This window comes from Nematolebias whitei, chromosome 13 (genome assembly GCF_014905685.2).
Source record: "Nematolebias whitei isolate Nwh7 chromosome 13, NemWhi1, whole genome shotgun sequence".
Classification (NCBI taxonomy): Eukaryota; Metazoa; Chordata; class Actinopteri; order Cyprinodontiformes; family Rivulidae; genus Nematolebias; species Nematolebias whitei.
The window spans coordinates 13787702-13806311 of record NC_056510.1 but is presented as its reverse complement, the minus strand read 5'-3'; the positions used below and the strand labels follow the sequence as shown (position 1 = coordinate 13806311).

General features: G+C 35.6%; 1 protein-coding gene across 1 annotated transcript in view; it reads left to right on the top strand.

Moving 5' to 3' along the window:
• thsd7ba (thrombospondin, type I, domain containing 7Ba) overlaps window positions 1-18610 on the top strand; it is a 134284-nt gene that overhangs the window by 102228 nt on the left and 13446 nt on the right. The window contains exons 17-20 of the mRNA XM_037686118.1: window positions 3919-4063; window positions 9387-9502; window positions 11446-11563; window positions 14851-14996. Coding sequence (XP_037542046.1) covers window positions 3919-4063; window positions 9387-9502; window positions 11446-11563; window positions 14851-14996 — 525 coding nt within the window. The remainder of the gene's footprint in view (window positions 1-3918; window positions 4064-9386; window positions 9503-11445; window positions 11564-14850; window positions 14997-18610) is intronic.

The following is an 18610-nucleotide window of genomic DNA, read 5'->3' as shown; positions in this document are numbered from 1 at the left end:
AAAAGGTTTTTTTTTTTTTTCTGATATGCGTGTAAATAATCAATTCTGCTTAATTTGTATTCCATGCTGTACATAAATTATAGCAAATAATCCAAACATACACTGATTTACCTTTTTCTCACTCGGACTGAATTCAATCATTCATTCAACCTTTATTTATACAGGTTATTCTCATTGAGCCTCGGGGACTCATTTACAAGAGAGACCTGTTTTAAACAAAGAACACAGATGAGGTAAAAACATTAGAAATCATATAAAAAAGCATATAAAATGAAAAGTAAATAGAAGAAATGATATAAAAAATTAAACAAAAATAGCTACATACACACAGAATGAATTAATAAGTCACGTTACAAAGAGCTTTTTCCTCCCTATAATTTTACAATTCCTAAAATAGGCTTCCTGACTTATATAGTTATTAGAACCATTACTCTTTTTACGTTTGTCACCAAAAGTTGTTTGTTGTGCAATTGTAAATTGCTGTTTAATGGTGTGTTTCTATTGTCTGTAAAGAGTTTGGCCTCAAGCTTAAACAACAGAGAACATGAACCTCTGTGTTTGTAGCCACAGGCTAGTGGTCACACGGCGGTGTAGTAATGTTATAGGTTTTCTGTCAGATATAACAGTTCACTAAACTGGAACATTGGAGCCAAGGAATGAGCAAGATGGAGGGCAAAAAAAAGGATAAAAGTGATCTCTTAATTAGCCTGTAAGTTTTTTGACACAGACTTTTCATCTTGTTCTGTCTTTGAGTTTGTAACTTTTTAAAGCTGTTAGGAAAAAACAAAAAAAAAAAAACATCCACAGTTCATCTCATGATATAGTCAGTCTAAAGCAGTTTATGTAATATTTTAACATTATTTAAAAGAGACTAGCCTTAAGAAGGGAATTATTCATAGCAAAAACATGGATAGAAGATTTTTGGGAGGCTGTCCATCACATATGAACATGAAATGAAATATCACATGAAATGTGTCCCTGAGCTACATAATGGACATCATTTGGATTGTTGCAGCTCTGGCCTGTACCTGACACAGATATTCCTGAACACGTCCAATCACTTGGTTGTGGTGTTCCATTTACACTTAACCTGCCTGCATCTTGGGTTCTGCCTGCATGGTATACTCCGACCCATATTGCTCTTGTGTTGCCATAAACTGGGAGGTCAGAGAAGTGATTTTATTCCATGATTTTAGTACAGGAGATGAGGGATTCATAGCCTGGTTTAGCCACTTATTTATTTATTTATTCACATTCTTGGCAGTAACACATAAGCAAAATGAATAAATGCCTTATATAGGGTGTGATTCATTTCCACTTCATCACAGTGACGCTTTGTTTGTATCAAGCTCTGTGTTTGATAGGTCTAGTTTCTAATAACCCTAACTTTAATCATTTATAACAGTATGATCCGGTGCACCTTATGTATGAAAACAGACCCGTTCATTAATATTGCGCCTTATAATCCGAAAAATACGGTAAACTTATCTTTGTTCAGTGTTTATGAAAGAGGTGTTTCGCCAAGTGTTTCCTAAAATATATTAATGTTTGGGATAAAGTGTTAACAGATGAGCATGTATAAGCTGCAAATGGCTTTCCAAATGTCTCTTATGTTTATTAAATTCAGCATTAACCTCATGGCACAGTTTGGCGAACACAATTTTAAAATTTCAGTGGAGTTGAACTGTTCACTGAACTTTAATTTTGCACTTTTGTCAACAGTAAATGTCAATATTGCAGCTGTGTCTTCATATAATCAAAAGCATGTACGTTAAGCTGCCTTCAGGTCCAGGCCTCCCTTGCAAAAGAGATCTGTGATCGCAATGGGATTTGCCTGGTTAAATAAAGGTTAAATAAAAAAAATAATGTTCACTTATTAACACATACATTGTGTTTAGAGTTTTTTTTTTTCATATTTTAAGAAGATAAACCTGTTTTTTTTGCAATTACTGGGTCAGAATGTCTTGACATTGTCATAATTGTTGCATGACTGGTTAGATTTGAGCTTTACAATACAGTGAGTAAGAGAAAATCTGAGAATGTAAACATTGTTTGGTAATTTCACAGTTTTGCCTTTAATAAATTATTGATTTTAAAAGTTTAGTAGCTTTAATTTGCCTTGTTTTAACAAACTTTGGCTACAGCAGAATAATATAAATGTATTTGAGCAGGGTCCCAATGTTTCATCTGGTGTAAACCTTTTGAACAATAAGATTTCTGCACTTCACCGTGTGTTGCATATATCATACAAATGTGTGCAAGGTTGTGTGAGAATGACAACGCATTACCACTACAATGGCTGCAGCTGATTTATGAGCTTCACGCTCGGGTTTTTCATTAGCAGCTGACACTGACAGAGGTGCGGGGCCTGGTGCATCAGGTGTGGAGGGACAAATCCAGCTCAATGAAAAGACTTTTATCTTTTTCCCCTTTAATCAGAAGCTCACAGTTTATCCATGTTTACACGTCCTCAGGCCATAGATTTTCATTTATTTTACATAATGTGGCCAGAATTAATCTCATCATTCTATCGCTTCCTGATGATGCATATTTCTGATAATGATTACCAGTGCCTTTTCGGGTAATTAGGTTTAAACATAGGATTTTACAGATCAGTATCAATGATTGTGCCATTAAACCAAGGTTTTGTGATACTCTCTAGTAAAAACTGCTTAGTTGTTTAAGTTGTTGGCATTCTGTACCATTACTATAAGATGATGTCATTCAAAAGTTCATGTTTCTAAATATGTCAGTGTGGTTTGAATGTAAGGAACAAACAGCACCAAACGTCTTCTCAGCGTGTTCAACAGAAATCGGTTAACAGGTTCACTCAGCACCAAATTATAGCTCAGCGTGTTGCAAAATCAATACAATACAATCATTGTGGGCCTGAAAGCAAAGGCAAGACTTAAGTATATTTTACCAAATACAACTGGTTAAAATGGTTTTAAATAATTCTGAATATGTTTTGAAAACATTTCAAAATTGATGAACTATTCATGTTATAAGATGAAGGTTAGGAAATAAGCTAAATGTGTTCTGGGCTGTAAATCACTGGGAATGCACTTTTTTTTTGTTGTCATGTAAAAGTGTGTAGTATTTTCCAGACATGCAATGACATGATAAAAAATAAATAAATAAATAAAACCTGGTAGGCAGGGTAGAATAGTTTCTTGAAAGTTTAATCTGAATTTATTTGTTTTGTATTGATTTTTTATTTTTTTTCAATTTCTCACTCATGTGCATTTATGATTTCACTCTGACATCATCAGTTGACGTTATGCATTGGAAGTATTTTCTTAGATTTAATACATGTCTTTTCTTTGAACCTATTTACCTAGAAATAATTGAACATATTTGTTTGGCAACGTGAACAGGATTGTAACAGGAAGCTATGTTCAAATAACTTAAACATAAAACTTCCCTTTTATTGTTGCTTGACGAAAAGTGTAAAGTTATCAATATAATATATCCCCAAAGCCAAAAATGAAACGGAATATTTGTAACGAGATAAACTATTATTTCATATGTCTTTAAAAGGTAATTAAACATAGTTTATCCTTGAAAATGACAACAGAACACCAAAACAGACACTAGAAAATGACGTTTGCTATAAATAACCATAAAACTATTTTAAGTAAAGGGCCGGTAGCTAACAAGGACAGATATGTAATTTCTTTTTGCAAACTATTTTTAACACGTGAAGCTAATTCAGTAGTAACAGCCAACTCATTTTTTTTCTTTCTAGCACAAGGTTGAAATGCATTAAGCAGTCAAAACATCAAGAAATTCTCTAAATCTTAGATTTCCCAAGAATTGTAATGTTTTAATTTATATTTTTGTGTTTTCCCATTACAATGACAGCTTAATTTCCTGTTTTGTCTGAACTTTATGCTACCTTTCATGTTATTATTGCAGGAATGTGACCAAGGATATTTAAGGAACAGAAGCAGACACATCCTCCGCCCCCCAGTTTCAGACGGTGGAACTTGTCCAGAATTGGTCCAGTCAGAACCTTGTGTTCTCAACAATACCTGCTTCACTTATCAGTACACTGTGACAGGTAGGATGATGTGCACATACAGTAATGACTCAAGTATATTTATTTATGTTTTTGTTTTAAAAAGTACTTTTTTTTGCCCAGGGTGTCTAAGACTAAGCCCGATCAGAAAAGTCAATTCCCTCATTTTCCTTTTGGTCTCTGTACATCAGTGTCTGAATAAATCATTTGTTTATTGGCCCCATGTGACTCCTAAATGGGATCAGAACTGTGTGGTTGAACAGCCTCATCTTGTGTCTCTCCTCTTACATTCCAAACGAGACGCTGCCTAGCAGTCCGTCTTTATAATATCTTTGTAAAAGCCACCTGGGCTCTCTAAAACTCTCATTTTGTGTCAAATACAAGCAAATGCTGCTTTGTTAGCTGCAGTCACCACTGCCATACCCACCCTTGATTTAAACTAAGGAGGCAAAGATGCCCCATTTTTTTAAACATAGTACAAGTACTTACATTTAGTACTCGTTAATATTGAGTACCATTACACCTGATATTCTTCCTTCTGTAGAACCAGACTGTTAAAGTGACTTGCCATGAAGTGGTATAATAAAAATTAGGGATGCACAATATTATCGGCATGGTATCGGCCGATATTAGAAATAAAGTTAATATCAGACATTGGCCATTCCATCAAAATAACTCAACGATATAAAAGACGTGGTCTATATATATATATATATATATATATATATATATATATATATATATATACACACACACACACATACAAGTTGCTGTTTTTGTATGATAACCCAGTGACAATGATACCTGCAGCGCCAGCACAAAGTTATGACATCATGTGCGCCTTTCAGTTTAGATTTGTGAAAATTTACAAATTTGCACTGTTCCAGTGTTGTCATTGTGTTAGAGACAGTAAATGTCTTGAATAAATTTGACATTAAACATAATCCAAGTTGATGTGTTACATCATTTTCAGTCCCCTTTTTGGCATCTGCATTTGGTAACAGGCCAAACAGACAAAGACCATGCAGAATAATCCATCCATCCATCCATTTTATTCCGCTTATACGGGGTCGGGTCGCGGGGGTAGCAGCCTAAGTAGGGAGGCCCAGACTTCCCTCTCCCCAGCCACTTGGGCCAGCTCTTCCGGGGGAATCCCGAGGCATTCCCAGGCCAGCCGAGAAACATAGTCCCTCCAGTGTGTCCTGGGTCTTCCTCTGGGCCTCCTTCCAGTGGGACGTGTCCGGAACACCTCACCAGGGAGGCGTCCAGGAGGCATCCTAAACAGATGCCCAAGCCACCTCAACTGGCTCCTCTCGACATGGAGAAGCAGCGGCTCTACTCTGAGTCCCTCCCGGATGACCGAGCTTCTCACCCTGTCTCTAAGGGAGAGCCCAGACACCCTGCGGAGAAAACTCATTTTGGCCGCTTGTATCCGAGATCTCATTCTTTCGGTCACAACCCAAAGCTCGTGACCATAGATGAGGGTGGGAACATAGATCGATCGGTAAATTGAGAGCTTCGCCTTTTGACTCAGCTCTCTCTTCACCACGGCAGACCTGTACAGCGCCCAATAGCTGTCCAATGCAGAATAATGTTGTATTTTAATTACACAACAGAGAAAGTTATCTAGTCTCTGTAAGTAGGTATAGGAAAAAAAAATATTGGTATCGATTATCGGCCAAATAAGTATTAACATATCGGCATATTGGATATTGGCCAAAAATCCAATATTGTGCATCCCTAATAATAATAATATTGCCAATCTTGCCTATTTAATATTTGATGTTAGGTTCAATGTTAGATATTTATGCATTATAATAACTATAAACATTTTTTTTATTAGGTTAAAATTTTGTAATAATTATTTAAGAAAATGACAAATTCGTATCATAGACAAGAAATTGATTAAAAAAATATTTAAGGAAGCAGGAAGATGAGCTTTTTGTTCATGGTTACTGAATAAATATTGTCACACTCCAAAGGTTTATGATGCAGATGTTGCCTTCAGATCTAAAACTTTGATTATTCAGAACACAAAATTATATCCAAATATCCAAATTCCTCACCCCGAGGCCAGAAAAGGGCCCTTTGCAGTCTGTAAGTGGCCTGCTGACCGTGACTTGATGATCATTACATTACTGTTTTTTTTGTTTGTTTTTAATTGGACCAGAGTTTCAGTCCAAAGGAGCATATTTGGATTTGAAACATTTTTCTCTGAACACCCCTGCTTGTCTCACATATTTGTTTTAAAGTTTCTACACCTCAGCTGTCCTCGCCCTAGCACACAGCTGACAGTCAGTGAGTAAATGAAATCAAAATAGCCTGACTAAAAGTGTTTCTGTCAGTACTTTGCTAACAATGCCCAAAAAATGGAAGAAAGACTGGAGAAAAGAAGGAGGCAGATTAAAAGCCAGGATCAAAAGAAAGATGATTCCTAGGCAGTTCACAGTTTGTGTACAAGTACCTGTCATGCCCGCACAGACCAACAAAAAAGGAAATAAAAATGTGTTATTTACACACACACAAAGATATATATATATATATATATATATATATAATTGTTATAATTATTTTTTGTAAGGCTATTAGAATGTTCCTGGTACAAAATTAAAATCAGTAAGCTGCTTTACGATGTGAAATATGTCTTTGTGTCCTTTACTGACTGAATTACTTGAGTTGGTTATACTTTCAAATTTTCATTTATTTTATTAATTTATTTTCATAACCCAAAATATTTGTTTAATTTCTTTAGTGTTAACTGAAATTAAAAGTTATATTGGTTACTGTAATAATACGACTGGGAGGTTTTAGTTTTTTTTTTCCTTCCTTTCTTTGTTACCTCTTGGGTTTTAGTTATGTTTATGAACACATTTCCAGATGTGTTCACTTGATTCTGTCATGATTGTCAGAATATTGACGACCGATCCACAGACTTACTTTATGTGTGCTCATCTTATTGCCACCTTAAAGCACTGGATGCCGTCGTCCTCAGAGGCTTCTGTTTTATTACTGTATACTGGATTTGCACCTGCCTCTGAGAGTTTATTTTCTTTATTCAGAACTGGGCTGAGATTGTTTTTTGCTGCCATTCTTTGTATGTAACTGGTTAGAACATGGCTTCACCTGTACATGCACTTGTGTTACCAAGGGATTTAAAATTTAATAAACTAATACAATCATTCTGAATAAATTTTCTTTACCTGATTTATATAGTTTTCTTGGAGGTCTACTAAAATATATGTGTCTTAATTAATAAAAAAAAATTATTGTACACTATACAGCACCTAATTAACTTTCTGAAACATCTGTCTGCTCTGACCTGTCAGTGTATTTGATAATACTTGGTGTGGTGAGAAGCTGGTGCTTTCCTTATTTTTCTGTTTGGGATATACAATAACAGCCACAAGTGAAGTATTATGCAAATGTCTTACATTAAAATGATATGAAAAAAAAAAGGCATGGACTACAAATGAGGTGCTTCAAGTAGTTTGGGGCCAAAAAACCCACATTTGCGTTGACACTGATTCACTACACCGCAAATCCATCGTGCACAAAATTATATGCATATAAAAGCAGAACGAAAGAGGAAAAAACCCCAAAGCATGCATGCTGTATCAAACTTTACGGTACGAAATTTATCTTTGTCAATGACATTAAACTGACTCTGAATAAACTCTGCGTGTGAGTTTTTTCACCTGTCTGCATCTTTTCTTCTCATCGTCTTCAGGCATGGGCAGAGCTGAGCTTCAAGAGCAAGCTTGTGATGGTTGATCTTATTTGCGAGGTCTTTTTCTTGTCTCATCGGATCAGGCTTGGGTCAGAGCACAGCTGCCCTTGTTGCTAGGCAACATTGTAAAGTACATTAGGACCAAACAGATGATGCCCCGTGGGTTTATATTAGGGCTGCGGGGCACTAAACTTGCCCTCAACACAGAGATTTTTGCAACACTGGATGTGAGCTCATATAAGGTGTCAAACATTCCATCTTTAGTGTTTTTTAGGTTCGTCTTTAGGCTCCATTTGAGAATATCTCACAGCTCACATAGTTATATTTCTCAGAGGAAATCACAGATAACGTTTGATGGTGTCTGCAAAAACAATGGGCTCTTTAGGGTGGATTGTACCCACCTGTTGATGTGCTAAGATATATATTTTAAACAAATGGTGGCTTCAACAGTGATCATAAACACGATGTTAGCATAATCGTAAAAGGATTGCATTCTCTGTTGAGACTTGATAATATTTCACAAACTGATCCCTTGAGAACTGTAGGATTGCTTTCTGTGTTTTGCTGTGAAGCAATTTAGCTGAGAGAAAAGTAAAAAAATAAAAATAAAAAAGTAAAACAGTCTAACTGGGATTTTTAAATTTGTATGAGACATAAAGTAAAATACCTGTTTTAGTTGTGCTGTGTTAGGCCATACAATGGTGCAGTGGTCTGTGTGCACTGAGTTATAACCGTTGATGAAGAATTGACAAACAGAGTTTGCAAAGAAGTCTCCAAATATATCTCATAACATTGGCCAACATGCAGTTTCCCTGCAAAGGTTGCAGAGACTCAGCTATTTGCTTGTTTCATATGACAGAAACAAAACCACAATAATGACAATTTTGGCTTTCCCCATTTCAAAACTGTATTCAAGCAGACTAAATCCCAAATGTGTGGGTGCCTGCCAAGGTGTGTTCAAAGACGAGCCAAGGCATGTTTGATGTGTGCTGAGGTGGGCAATGAAAAATTTTGCATGGCCTTGAATACAGTTTTGCAAGTCACACACATGAAAATAGACAATTTTCAAAAATTTGACACCAATTGTTTTTTGGTTACAAACACTCAAATCTAGTGAGACTGCAACTAAACAAATGGCTTTTTAATTTTGAGTCTACAAATAGTTTTCAACAGTCAAAGCCCAGTGAGATACTATCTTTAGCTGCTACCTTTCTGTGTGGATTGGACACTCACCACATGCATGTGTGAGTCTTTGTGTACTCTGATTTCCTCCTACAAACAAAAGCAAGTATGTTCAGGTTAAGTAGAGCTTCTAAATTGCCATTGTGTGTGTGTAAGCATGGTTATTTTTCTTGTTTGTGTTTGTGCTGTTCCCATGTCAGACTGGCAACCTGCCCAGCGTGCACCTATTCTCTTGCCCATAAGCCGCTGGTAATAGGCGCTAGCTCCCCAGTGACCCCAAACAGAAAAGAAACATCTAGAAAATAGACAAATAGACTGATGTATGGTTGTGTCTCTCACAGTTATTTTCAGGGAATTACTTTTATGGCAGTAATTTTACTTGTGAAATGTTGTTAGGTCTCTCTTAAACAAAGAAGAAAAAAGACTAATGCAGACATGATGTTGCTCTCTTTACAGAATGGAGTACATGCCAGCTATGTGAAAATGCCATCTGTGGTCGAGGATCACGTTTGCGCCACCTGGATTGTGTACGCAGTGATGGCAAAGTTGTGGAGTTGCAGAAGTGCAAGCAGGTAATGACTTCAAACAGAACTAAAGACAATAGACTAGCCCCTTGCTACTTCGCGGTTCGTTTTTCGCGGACTTTATCGCAATTTTTCAAAGCACGATTGTATATGACACACAAATGGCTGATTGATGGATCAGCCATACGATCGACATGTATTTTTTTATTTAAAATAAATTATTTGAAAGTATTTAGCACCTTTGTGCAGCTCAAGCTGCAGGAGAAGCTTCGTCATATCTCTGTTCCGCAGCGGAGAAGTGGGCGTGGCCAAGGTGGCAGAGTGCAGCAGGAGGCAGAGAGCTGAAATCATGACATTCTGTGCTCTTTTAGAGCGTTTAGAATTTAGAAACATTGTTTAGAAACATTATTTATAATATTGCAAGAGTGTTGGAAGGGTTTAAAACACCTTAATATATGCATATATAAATAATAAAATACATGACTACTTGTACTACTATTCCTGCTTCACGGTTTTTCACTTATCGCGGGGCTTCAGGGTACGGACCCCCTGTGGTAAACGAGAGACTGCTGTAAATCAGATGGTTCATGCAGATAATGCACATGGCCTTACTATTTTCTGATTCTACTTTAGACAAAAGGGGAAAAACAGCTAATTCAGAATTATTTGGTGTAATGCTTCTTTTTATAGTTTGTATTTTGTGCTGTGAATTTACAGTTCAAGAATTTTTTACATTAGCCCAGCTATAAAACAAACAAAACACAGTTTATGTTGAAGGACTTAAATGTGCAGTAATATTATTTTCATGTAGACGGTCCACATTGTAAGTGAATCCAACTCCAGAAAGCCAGCTCTATTTCACCCTAAAAAAGTCTTAATTTAGCTTCTTTTTTTTTTTTCTTCAAATAAAGAGATATTGATGGTTCATGCAGCGCTGCAGCTCCTGCTCTTTTCCCATATGTTATACATTATGGAAAGCCCAGTTGTCTTATGCGTTTGAGTGTAAATGTTGTTTCTAATCTTCTAACCAATGTTTCATGAGCCAGTTTGCCACTAGGTCAACAGAGCTTAATGGTATTGTCTTATCTCAATTGCACAGAGACAAATGGTTGTCTTGAGGATGCTGCAATGATGGTACAAGCAGGGGCCTTTTTTCACTAAATACATTCTCTGGTCTGCACTTACAGTTGCCTTCACTTGCATTTGTATGGTGTCCCTGTGGTGTAAATGAACAACATTTGAAAAAACAGAATTGCATTGAAAAAAATGCAACAAAAACACAACAACATTTGAAAAAAAAAACAGAATTACATTTGAAAAAAAAAAGAATTACATTAAGCCGAAGAGGAAGTGCCCAAAGTGGAAGTGGCCAGAATCACATTTGAAAAAAAAAATTGCATTTGAAAAAAATGGAATTACATTAAGCCAAAGAGGAAATGGCCAGAATCACATTTGGAAAAAAATGGAATCACATTTGAAAAAAACGGAATTACATTTGAAAAAGACGGAATTACATTTGAAAAAATGAAATTACATTAAACCAAACCACCTCAGGGCCACCGTAGTTTTATGTTAATAAAGTTAAAATAAATAAATAAATAAATAAAAACACTACACCCCACCCCCACTTCTGGTTTGGCTTAATGTAATTCCATTTTTTTCAAATGTAATTCAGTTTTTCCAAATGTGATTCTTTTTTTTAAAAATGCTGTTCATTTACACCTCAGGGCCACCGTACATTTGGATTCATGCTGTATTAAAACTAATCTAAATTTTTGCTATGTATGACATTTAAATGAGCAATAAGAATTATATCTTTACATGTGAATGTATTAGAGCTCACTAACAAATGGAAGCTATTCAGCTGCTGTATCTCCACCGGAAATGATCTGCAGCTTGTTTAGAACATGAGACTGTATCTGTTCTCTTTTTCAGTTTTACTGGAAATAATTAGCAGGTCTTCCACTCAGCTCAGTTCTTGTTTCCCACAGTTTGGTTTGATCAACAAGTTGCAGCTGTTGGAGAGCTGTGTGGTCGACTGTCCTGTCAGCTGTATACTGTCTGACTGGTCGCCGTGGGCGGAATGCTCGCACACCTGCGGGAGCCGAGGTAAACACAACGCGCAAACAAACGCAAACCAGTTGGAACGAGGATCCGCTGCGCAGACACACCGAGGACCACATATTTAGCGCCTCATTATTCCATCTTCTCGAGCAGTCATCAAGATGTTGAGTTGTGGATGAATACATTTAAATGCATTAAAATATTTACAGTGGCATCCTCTGCCTTATTGCACAGAAAAACTGTCCTCTGTGTGTTTTTAATGCAGTTTACAATAATTTTCCCAGTTCCCTGTTTTAATCTATGAATCAAGTTTGTTTGTAACTTACATGAAAACTTGTGTAAAATTTTATTGTGATTATTCCATGCAGCATATATGATATAAAATATTTAACATGATTTAATATGCATGATTGGGGATAAAAAATGCATTCCGTAATCACCAACCTGTGGCTTGCATCACTTTGAGAACGTCACGTCACAACCTCATGCAATATACAAAAGTTAATGATTTAACCTGGATCCATATGTTGTTTCTTTGGCTTCCCAGAGCCACTCTCCCAAAGATAAAAGCTTCTTATCCTGCTAATTAGAAAGACTCGGCTCTGTCTCTTCAAGTTCATTAATTTTAATTTGTCGCTGGCTGTCAGTCAATTCAGACTTAACCCCTCACGTCTTTTCGCTCGCACTTAGCTTTCAGTTGAGGATTCAAACTCGAGACGGTTTCTGTGTCTCTCACAGCTCTGTCGCAGTAGCTGTGACTCTCGCTGCCACTTTCTCAGTTCCTTCTGACACCTAGTCAAACATATCTTTCAGCCTTGATGAGGGATTTGTGTCATATCTGTGTCAGACGATGCAAAGATCTTGTTTTGTCAGGCTACCATGGGAGTGTTAATGTTTTTGGTTTGATTTTATTGTTTTATTTTTTTAGATGGCAGAGTGGAGCTGCTTTTTGCTGTGTCTGCCTGAGGCTTACAGAGCTCAGCGTCTCACCTGGCAACACACACACAATCACAACTTGTGTTTATTCAATAGCCAATTGAGGTTATTTCTTTACTGATCCTCACTGGACCCTATAAGAAATCAGCATTCAGAAATAGTACCAAAAAGCTGTTCCTCTATGTATATCTTAGGATACAAACACAGTGCCTTGAGACTTTGTTTTTGTAGCTCCATGCCCAAATCTTTTAAAGAACATATGTGCTTCTCTGGAGACAAAAAAAAAATATATATATATATATATATATATATATATATATATATATATATATAAATATATATCTTTATGTTATTTTATATCTTTTGGGAACAACTTGCTCACACCTGCAGTCAGTGCAGGATCAGGCTTGTGCAAGTTTGCACTTAACAAGAACTAGCTTAGAGCTGGTTCATGCAAATTAAACTAAAATAATTCATTATTCCGCTCTTACAAATTCTGAACTGTATCCACTACTTCAAATGAACTAGTTCAGTTTGTCAATCAGTGTTTAATTAGTTGTTTTTCTCATGATGAAATGTAAAAAATATTAGTAAAAGTGAGATTTTCATTTAGCCTTTGCAGAGCCAGTTTTACGTAAGCTTGCTCCTGCTCTCTCTGATCACATTCACTGTATCATAACTTTGCCAAATATATCCAGTAAAACTACTATCATTTTCATTTTTGTTTTAATTGTCAAAAATAAATGACACTGAGTAACATGCATCCAGTAAAAAAAAATAAAACATAATTAAATTAAAAGAAATGCAAGTTTAATAAATTACAACACTAAAATTAAGGTTGTTTTTTTAAGTACTGATTGATTTGACTTGACCTTTATATCCTAAAATAATACACGCTGTGAATAAATTTAAATTTGCCAAGAAAAGTCTGCAAGAAAGTTTGACAAATATGTAAAATGTATCATGATTCTGTGATTGTTATGTTGTTTCTGTATCTTTATGTCCTTTTGTGTTATTGTGACTAGTTGTTTTGTCATTCTTTACTTGTTTTTCTGCTTTAGTTGTTTTTTCATTTACCATTCTTCTGTGTGTCACCGATTGTTTTTTTAAGCTTCTGCTTGCAGATCAGTTCTTCACAACCCAGCTGTTTGCATTCAGTAATCACTCATCCCTGGTTAAATAGCCCTTCTGTTGTTCTTGTTAGATTTAGTTTGGTTTTACTGACACATCATTTTATTTATATATATTTTTTTCCATATCAAAGTTTAGCTGTTATTTTGTGTACACTGTCTCTGTTCCTGCATGTTTTTGTTACACCAAACGTGACCGTCTCAGGGATCTTATGACAAGAAGACACATCTTGAATGATGTAAAGATGGAGTCAGGATCACCTTAAACATCAATGCACCATTAACGAGAGCCATGTGCTCAAGATTTGACCTGATTTGGAGTTTAATGCGCCCCCTGTTGATCTCTGTATCAGACCTGGAGCAGCTATTGAGAATAAAGGGGAGATCAAGATTCATGCACAATGTATCTGTGTAAGGAGGCCCGAGTAACTTGTAAAATAAATTAAATGACCATTTGTATCCAAATGAGTACTTTTCATAAAAAATAAAAATGAATTATTTATTTTTCCAGTGTTCATACTGAACTTTAGTGTTCATCTCTCATAACTCTGTGACCATTTATATATTTTTCCCTTCACACATTATTAGTAGCTCACTTATTACAAGGATCTTTAGTCAGAAATGATTAGTTCTGAGCATAAGTGACAAAAAGTTTCCTGATTTGTCCTCTTGCACATTTTATTTAATGGGGGAAACATCAGAGTCAGAGATTCTTTATTTGTCATTTGCATCACATGCGGTGCATGTGGTGGAACGAAATTATGTACACAGGGTCCCAGTTACATCCAACAATAAAATGTAAAAAAAAAAAAAACTGTAATAACATCTAAGATATGAACTAAGAAAAACATTAACTAAAAATATGCTAAGCACTAATAGCATAAAAACAATACGCCGTATAGAATAGAGACTGAGAAGACCCTGCACTCATTGTTTTTTTTAAATAAAAATGTACTTTTTACATCAGCCAATTGTTTTATAATTTTTACTTCATGTTGAACGTCTCTCTACTGATGCATTTTTTTTTTTTTTCAAATAGAGTGTGAATCCCAAATTGTACTGTTTTTTTTTAGTGCTGTAGCATTTTGTCATGCTAACTGTAGAATCACTAAATGTCACTCTAGTTGAGATTGGCAGATGCAGGCAAAGAAAGTATTTCATAAAAAAAAAAAAAAAAAAAAAAAAAAAAAAACTAGGCTGCAGCTTTCAGATGTTCCTGAGTCTAACTATTCTTCAAAATGGTGTTTTGGCCTTGATCTTATGTAGGTCACTCAGAGCGCAGCCGGAGGATCCTGCAAGAGGCTCACGAGGAGGGTCGCCCCTGTCCCAGCCAGCTCAGCCAGACCAAACCGTGTCCCATAAGGCCTTGCTATATGTGGTTACTAAGTGACTGGTCTCCGTGCACTGTAGAGGTATGACCTATATTGAAAATTGAAATATATGATGATGTATAACTATATGTCTAAATCCTTTGTGATTTTAGTCCTGTGGGTTCTCTAGCATGCATTGATCTTTAGAGACCTCGTCACATTTCAGATATTTCTTCAACTGGGCAGACTCTGGGGACTTTATCAAAATCTGTAGTCCATCTTTAAATTTGTCCATATCAATTTGATTAATCTTAACAGCAAATCGGCAAACCAACTACCTATAAAGAAAACCGAGGAGTGAGAATTAAGTTGTCCTCCACCCATAAGTTATAATTTAGATTATTATTTATGAAATAGGTTAAATAACAAAAATAAGCAGATCTACTCATGAGTTTGTATACACTACTCAGATTTACTATTTCAAATTTTACAACACAGTGTTCAGCTGGTTTAGAAGTGTGTGAAATAAATCACTTTCTTTACAGCACTAATCAATTACATACAATAATAGACCTGATTGAAACCCAGAATGTTCATTATTAAGTACAGTCTGAAGATGATTTTGGCACAAAAACACATTTGTCAAAACGAGTGGTTTGGGATTCAACTGGGACAGATGTTGTTTGTTTTTATAATGTAACAATGACATTAATTTCTGAGCAGCAATTTAAAAATGCAATATGTTCTGCAATCTCAATGCAAAATGTAAATTCAAACAAATAGTCTAGTAAAAAGTGACTTTTTTTGCTCAAACAAAAACAACAATTTGGCATAATAGTTACAACTCCTTATCTTGAGGCAGACAGACCATGGTAAAAACCTGCAGAAGGTCAAACTGGGTATCTGAATGGAGAAGGAAGACAATTTAAATCTATAGTATGGTTGTTGGTGTCGTGTGCTGGTCTTAGACTAAAAAACTGCTGCTGTGCCAAGACATTCATATACAGCGAACTAGAGTTATGAGAAGTGGTTTGAGAAAGATACAATATTTAATGAGTGGCAGTTTTTTAGTGTAGAAGGTAGATTCAGAATCAAAACTTGATTCATCAAGTCAAAAGGTAGGGATCTGGGGACAAGATACAAAATGAGCAAAACAAAGAGGAGCTAATGGGATGGTCTGATCAACCAAAGAGGATACAATACATTTACTGGGAGGGAGATTCAGTGAGTGGCCACACGTGGGGACACCAGAGGGTAAAAGGAGGCGATGACCAGAAATACAAGAACAGAACATAAACAACAACAACAAAAAACACACAACCTAAAGTGGAACCGGATGAATCCAATTCAAGATTAATGCAAAAAAAAAAAAAGACTAAAACCATGATAATAAATGAGATGAGAATGGCCAGATTTGGTTGAGGTGAGAGAATGGCAGAATAGAGACTTTTATTTTACACTTTTTTGACATTATAAACTTTTAATGTTGAAGCCTAAAGCAGAATAAGACCTTGTGCTGTGACCTCTATTCATAATCCATCCAACCCTAAAACTGAACATCATGATCAGAGTGTCGTGTTCTATTTTTAAATCCAAAATGATCCCAAGTCAGATCCACCTCAAACGGTAAGATATGTATTTTTCCACCCTTGCAATTACCTACAGTTTAGCAGCAGTTTGTTTTTCTTTTTTAAAAGTCATCGATTCGTGCTTAGAATTGTACTTTTTGTTAAAAGAAATAGATAAAAATAAACAAATAAATCTTGTTTCTCATCTACAGGTTTTCACAGAGATAAATGTTTAAGCACACACACAAAAAAATAAATACAAAATTGTAATTGTTCCACGTTCCATCTCCTAATCAGTTGTTTCAAACCAAACATTAATAAGTTCACTTAGAAACCTGCCCCCCCACCCCCACCACCACCACCACCACCACCACCACACCTACAATATTTTCTGCTCAGTAAAACTCCCGACCACCTCCAGTCTGCCAAATCCTCTTCAGTCATACAAGAATTTTGATTTGCCTGTGCAGTCCCTCGACAGTTCCCTTTGAAAGTTTTCTTGGACTCGCAGACCTCAACTTGACCTCTGTGCTTCTTGTCGTTACTTGAATCCATTATAAACTGAACTGAGCGTATAGACGCTCGAAAACACTTTGCTATCTCCTTGGAGCCTTCGCTTGCTTTAAGGGCACCAATTAATTTAATCTTATTTCTACAAAGCTTCTTATGGAAGGTCTAAGCTGCTGATTGTTGCTAAAGACTATATTTGATCAATTGTTTTTTTAGTCAGAACTTGGTAAAAATTGTCAAATGTCCCTTTATTTTCTTAAATAATAAAATATATCAAACATTTCCTAAAACATTATTATTATTTTTTAATCTAGATCATTTTGTTTCATTGAGTTATTCTAAACCTGAAAATTCTCAAGATGTCAGGTTTGAAATGTTAAACTAAATTTAACAACAGCTGAACAATACGCAGTTAGTAAATTTACAGAAGTTTAAATCACTTTATTTTTAGAAAGCGAGCACTGTGATGTTTCATGATGTTATTAGGTTTTCTTCTGCTGTTTTTTTTGGTTTGTTTGTTTTAGCTTTGGCCTGGTTTATTAACACGTGCTCACTACAAAAAAAAAAAATGTGCAAATGATTTCACACTTTTTCAATGACTCACAGACAGGAAATAAACTGTGAAACCAATATTGTAGTATCAGAAATAAAACAGAACTTGAAGAGATAATTATTACAGATGCTAAACTTGTTCTAACAAATGTTTAATGTGCTTAATGTTTAATGTATTTAATGCAATAAAATGTTTGTTATTGACCTACCCCATGCATTATGTCAGCTAACATTTTTTTTTCAGAAATCATCAATGACATTAAATAAAAGAAAAAAATATGTTTCTGCAAAATTTTATGTAAGTAGTAATGCTCATGTCATTGACTACACCCCTCGTACAAAATCATCCACATGCAAACAAAATAAATGGTAAATGGAGTGTACTTACCATATTTTTTCAGACTAGAAGGCACACTAAAAATCATTTAATTTTCTCAAAAATCGACAGTGAGCCTTATAATCTTGTGCGCCTTATGTATTAATTCTGGTTGTGCTTACTGACCTCAAACAGATTTTATGTGGTACAAATGAACGAACAAGGTTGAGAGTTATTGTGAATGAGTTGAATAAAGTTTGACTTATGTGACTGTTTAGTTTCGCTTAATGTGCCTTATAGTCTGGTGCACCTTATGTATGAAAACAGACCCATTCATTAATATTGCACCTTATAATCTGGTGCGCCTTATAGTTTGAAAAGTATGGTATATAGCACCTTTCTATCTTATCAGCACTACAATCTGTGCCCTCATTTACCCATTCATACAGCACTACTACCTTTTTTTTTCATTCCACCATTATTTATACAGATAAATCACATTGAGCCTCGAGGACTCATTTACAAATGAGACCTGTATGGACAGACAAAAAAGTGATGAAAATGATGACATGCATATGATTTGGAGGCAAAAAAATAATAATTCCAAACAGACTCTCATTCCTTGGCCGAGGAAACAGCCTGAAATTGGAAAAAAAAAAAAAAAAAAACACCACGCACATAAGCACAGTGACACAGACATTCTTCAGGGGAGGGGTGACGACAATCTATCTATCTATCTATCTATCTATCTATCTATCTATCTATCTATC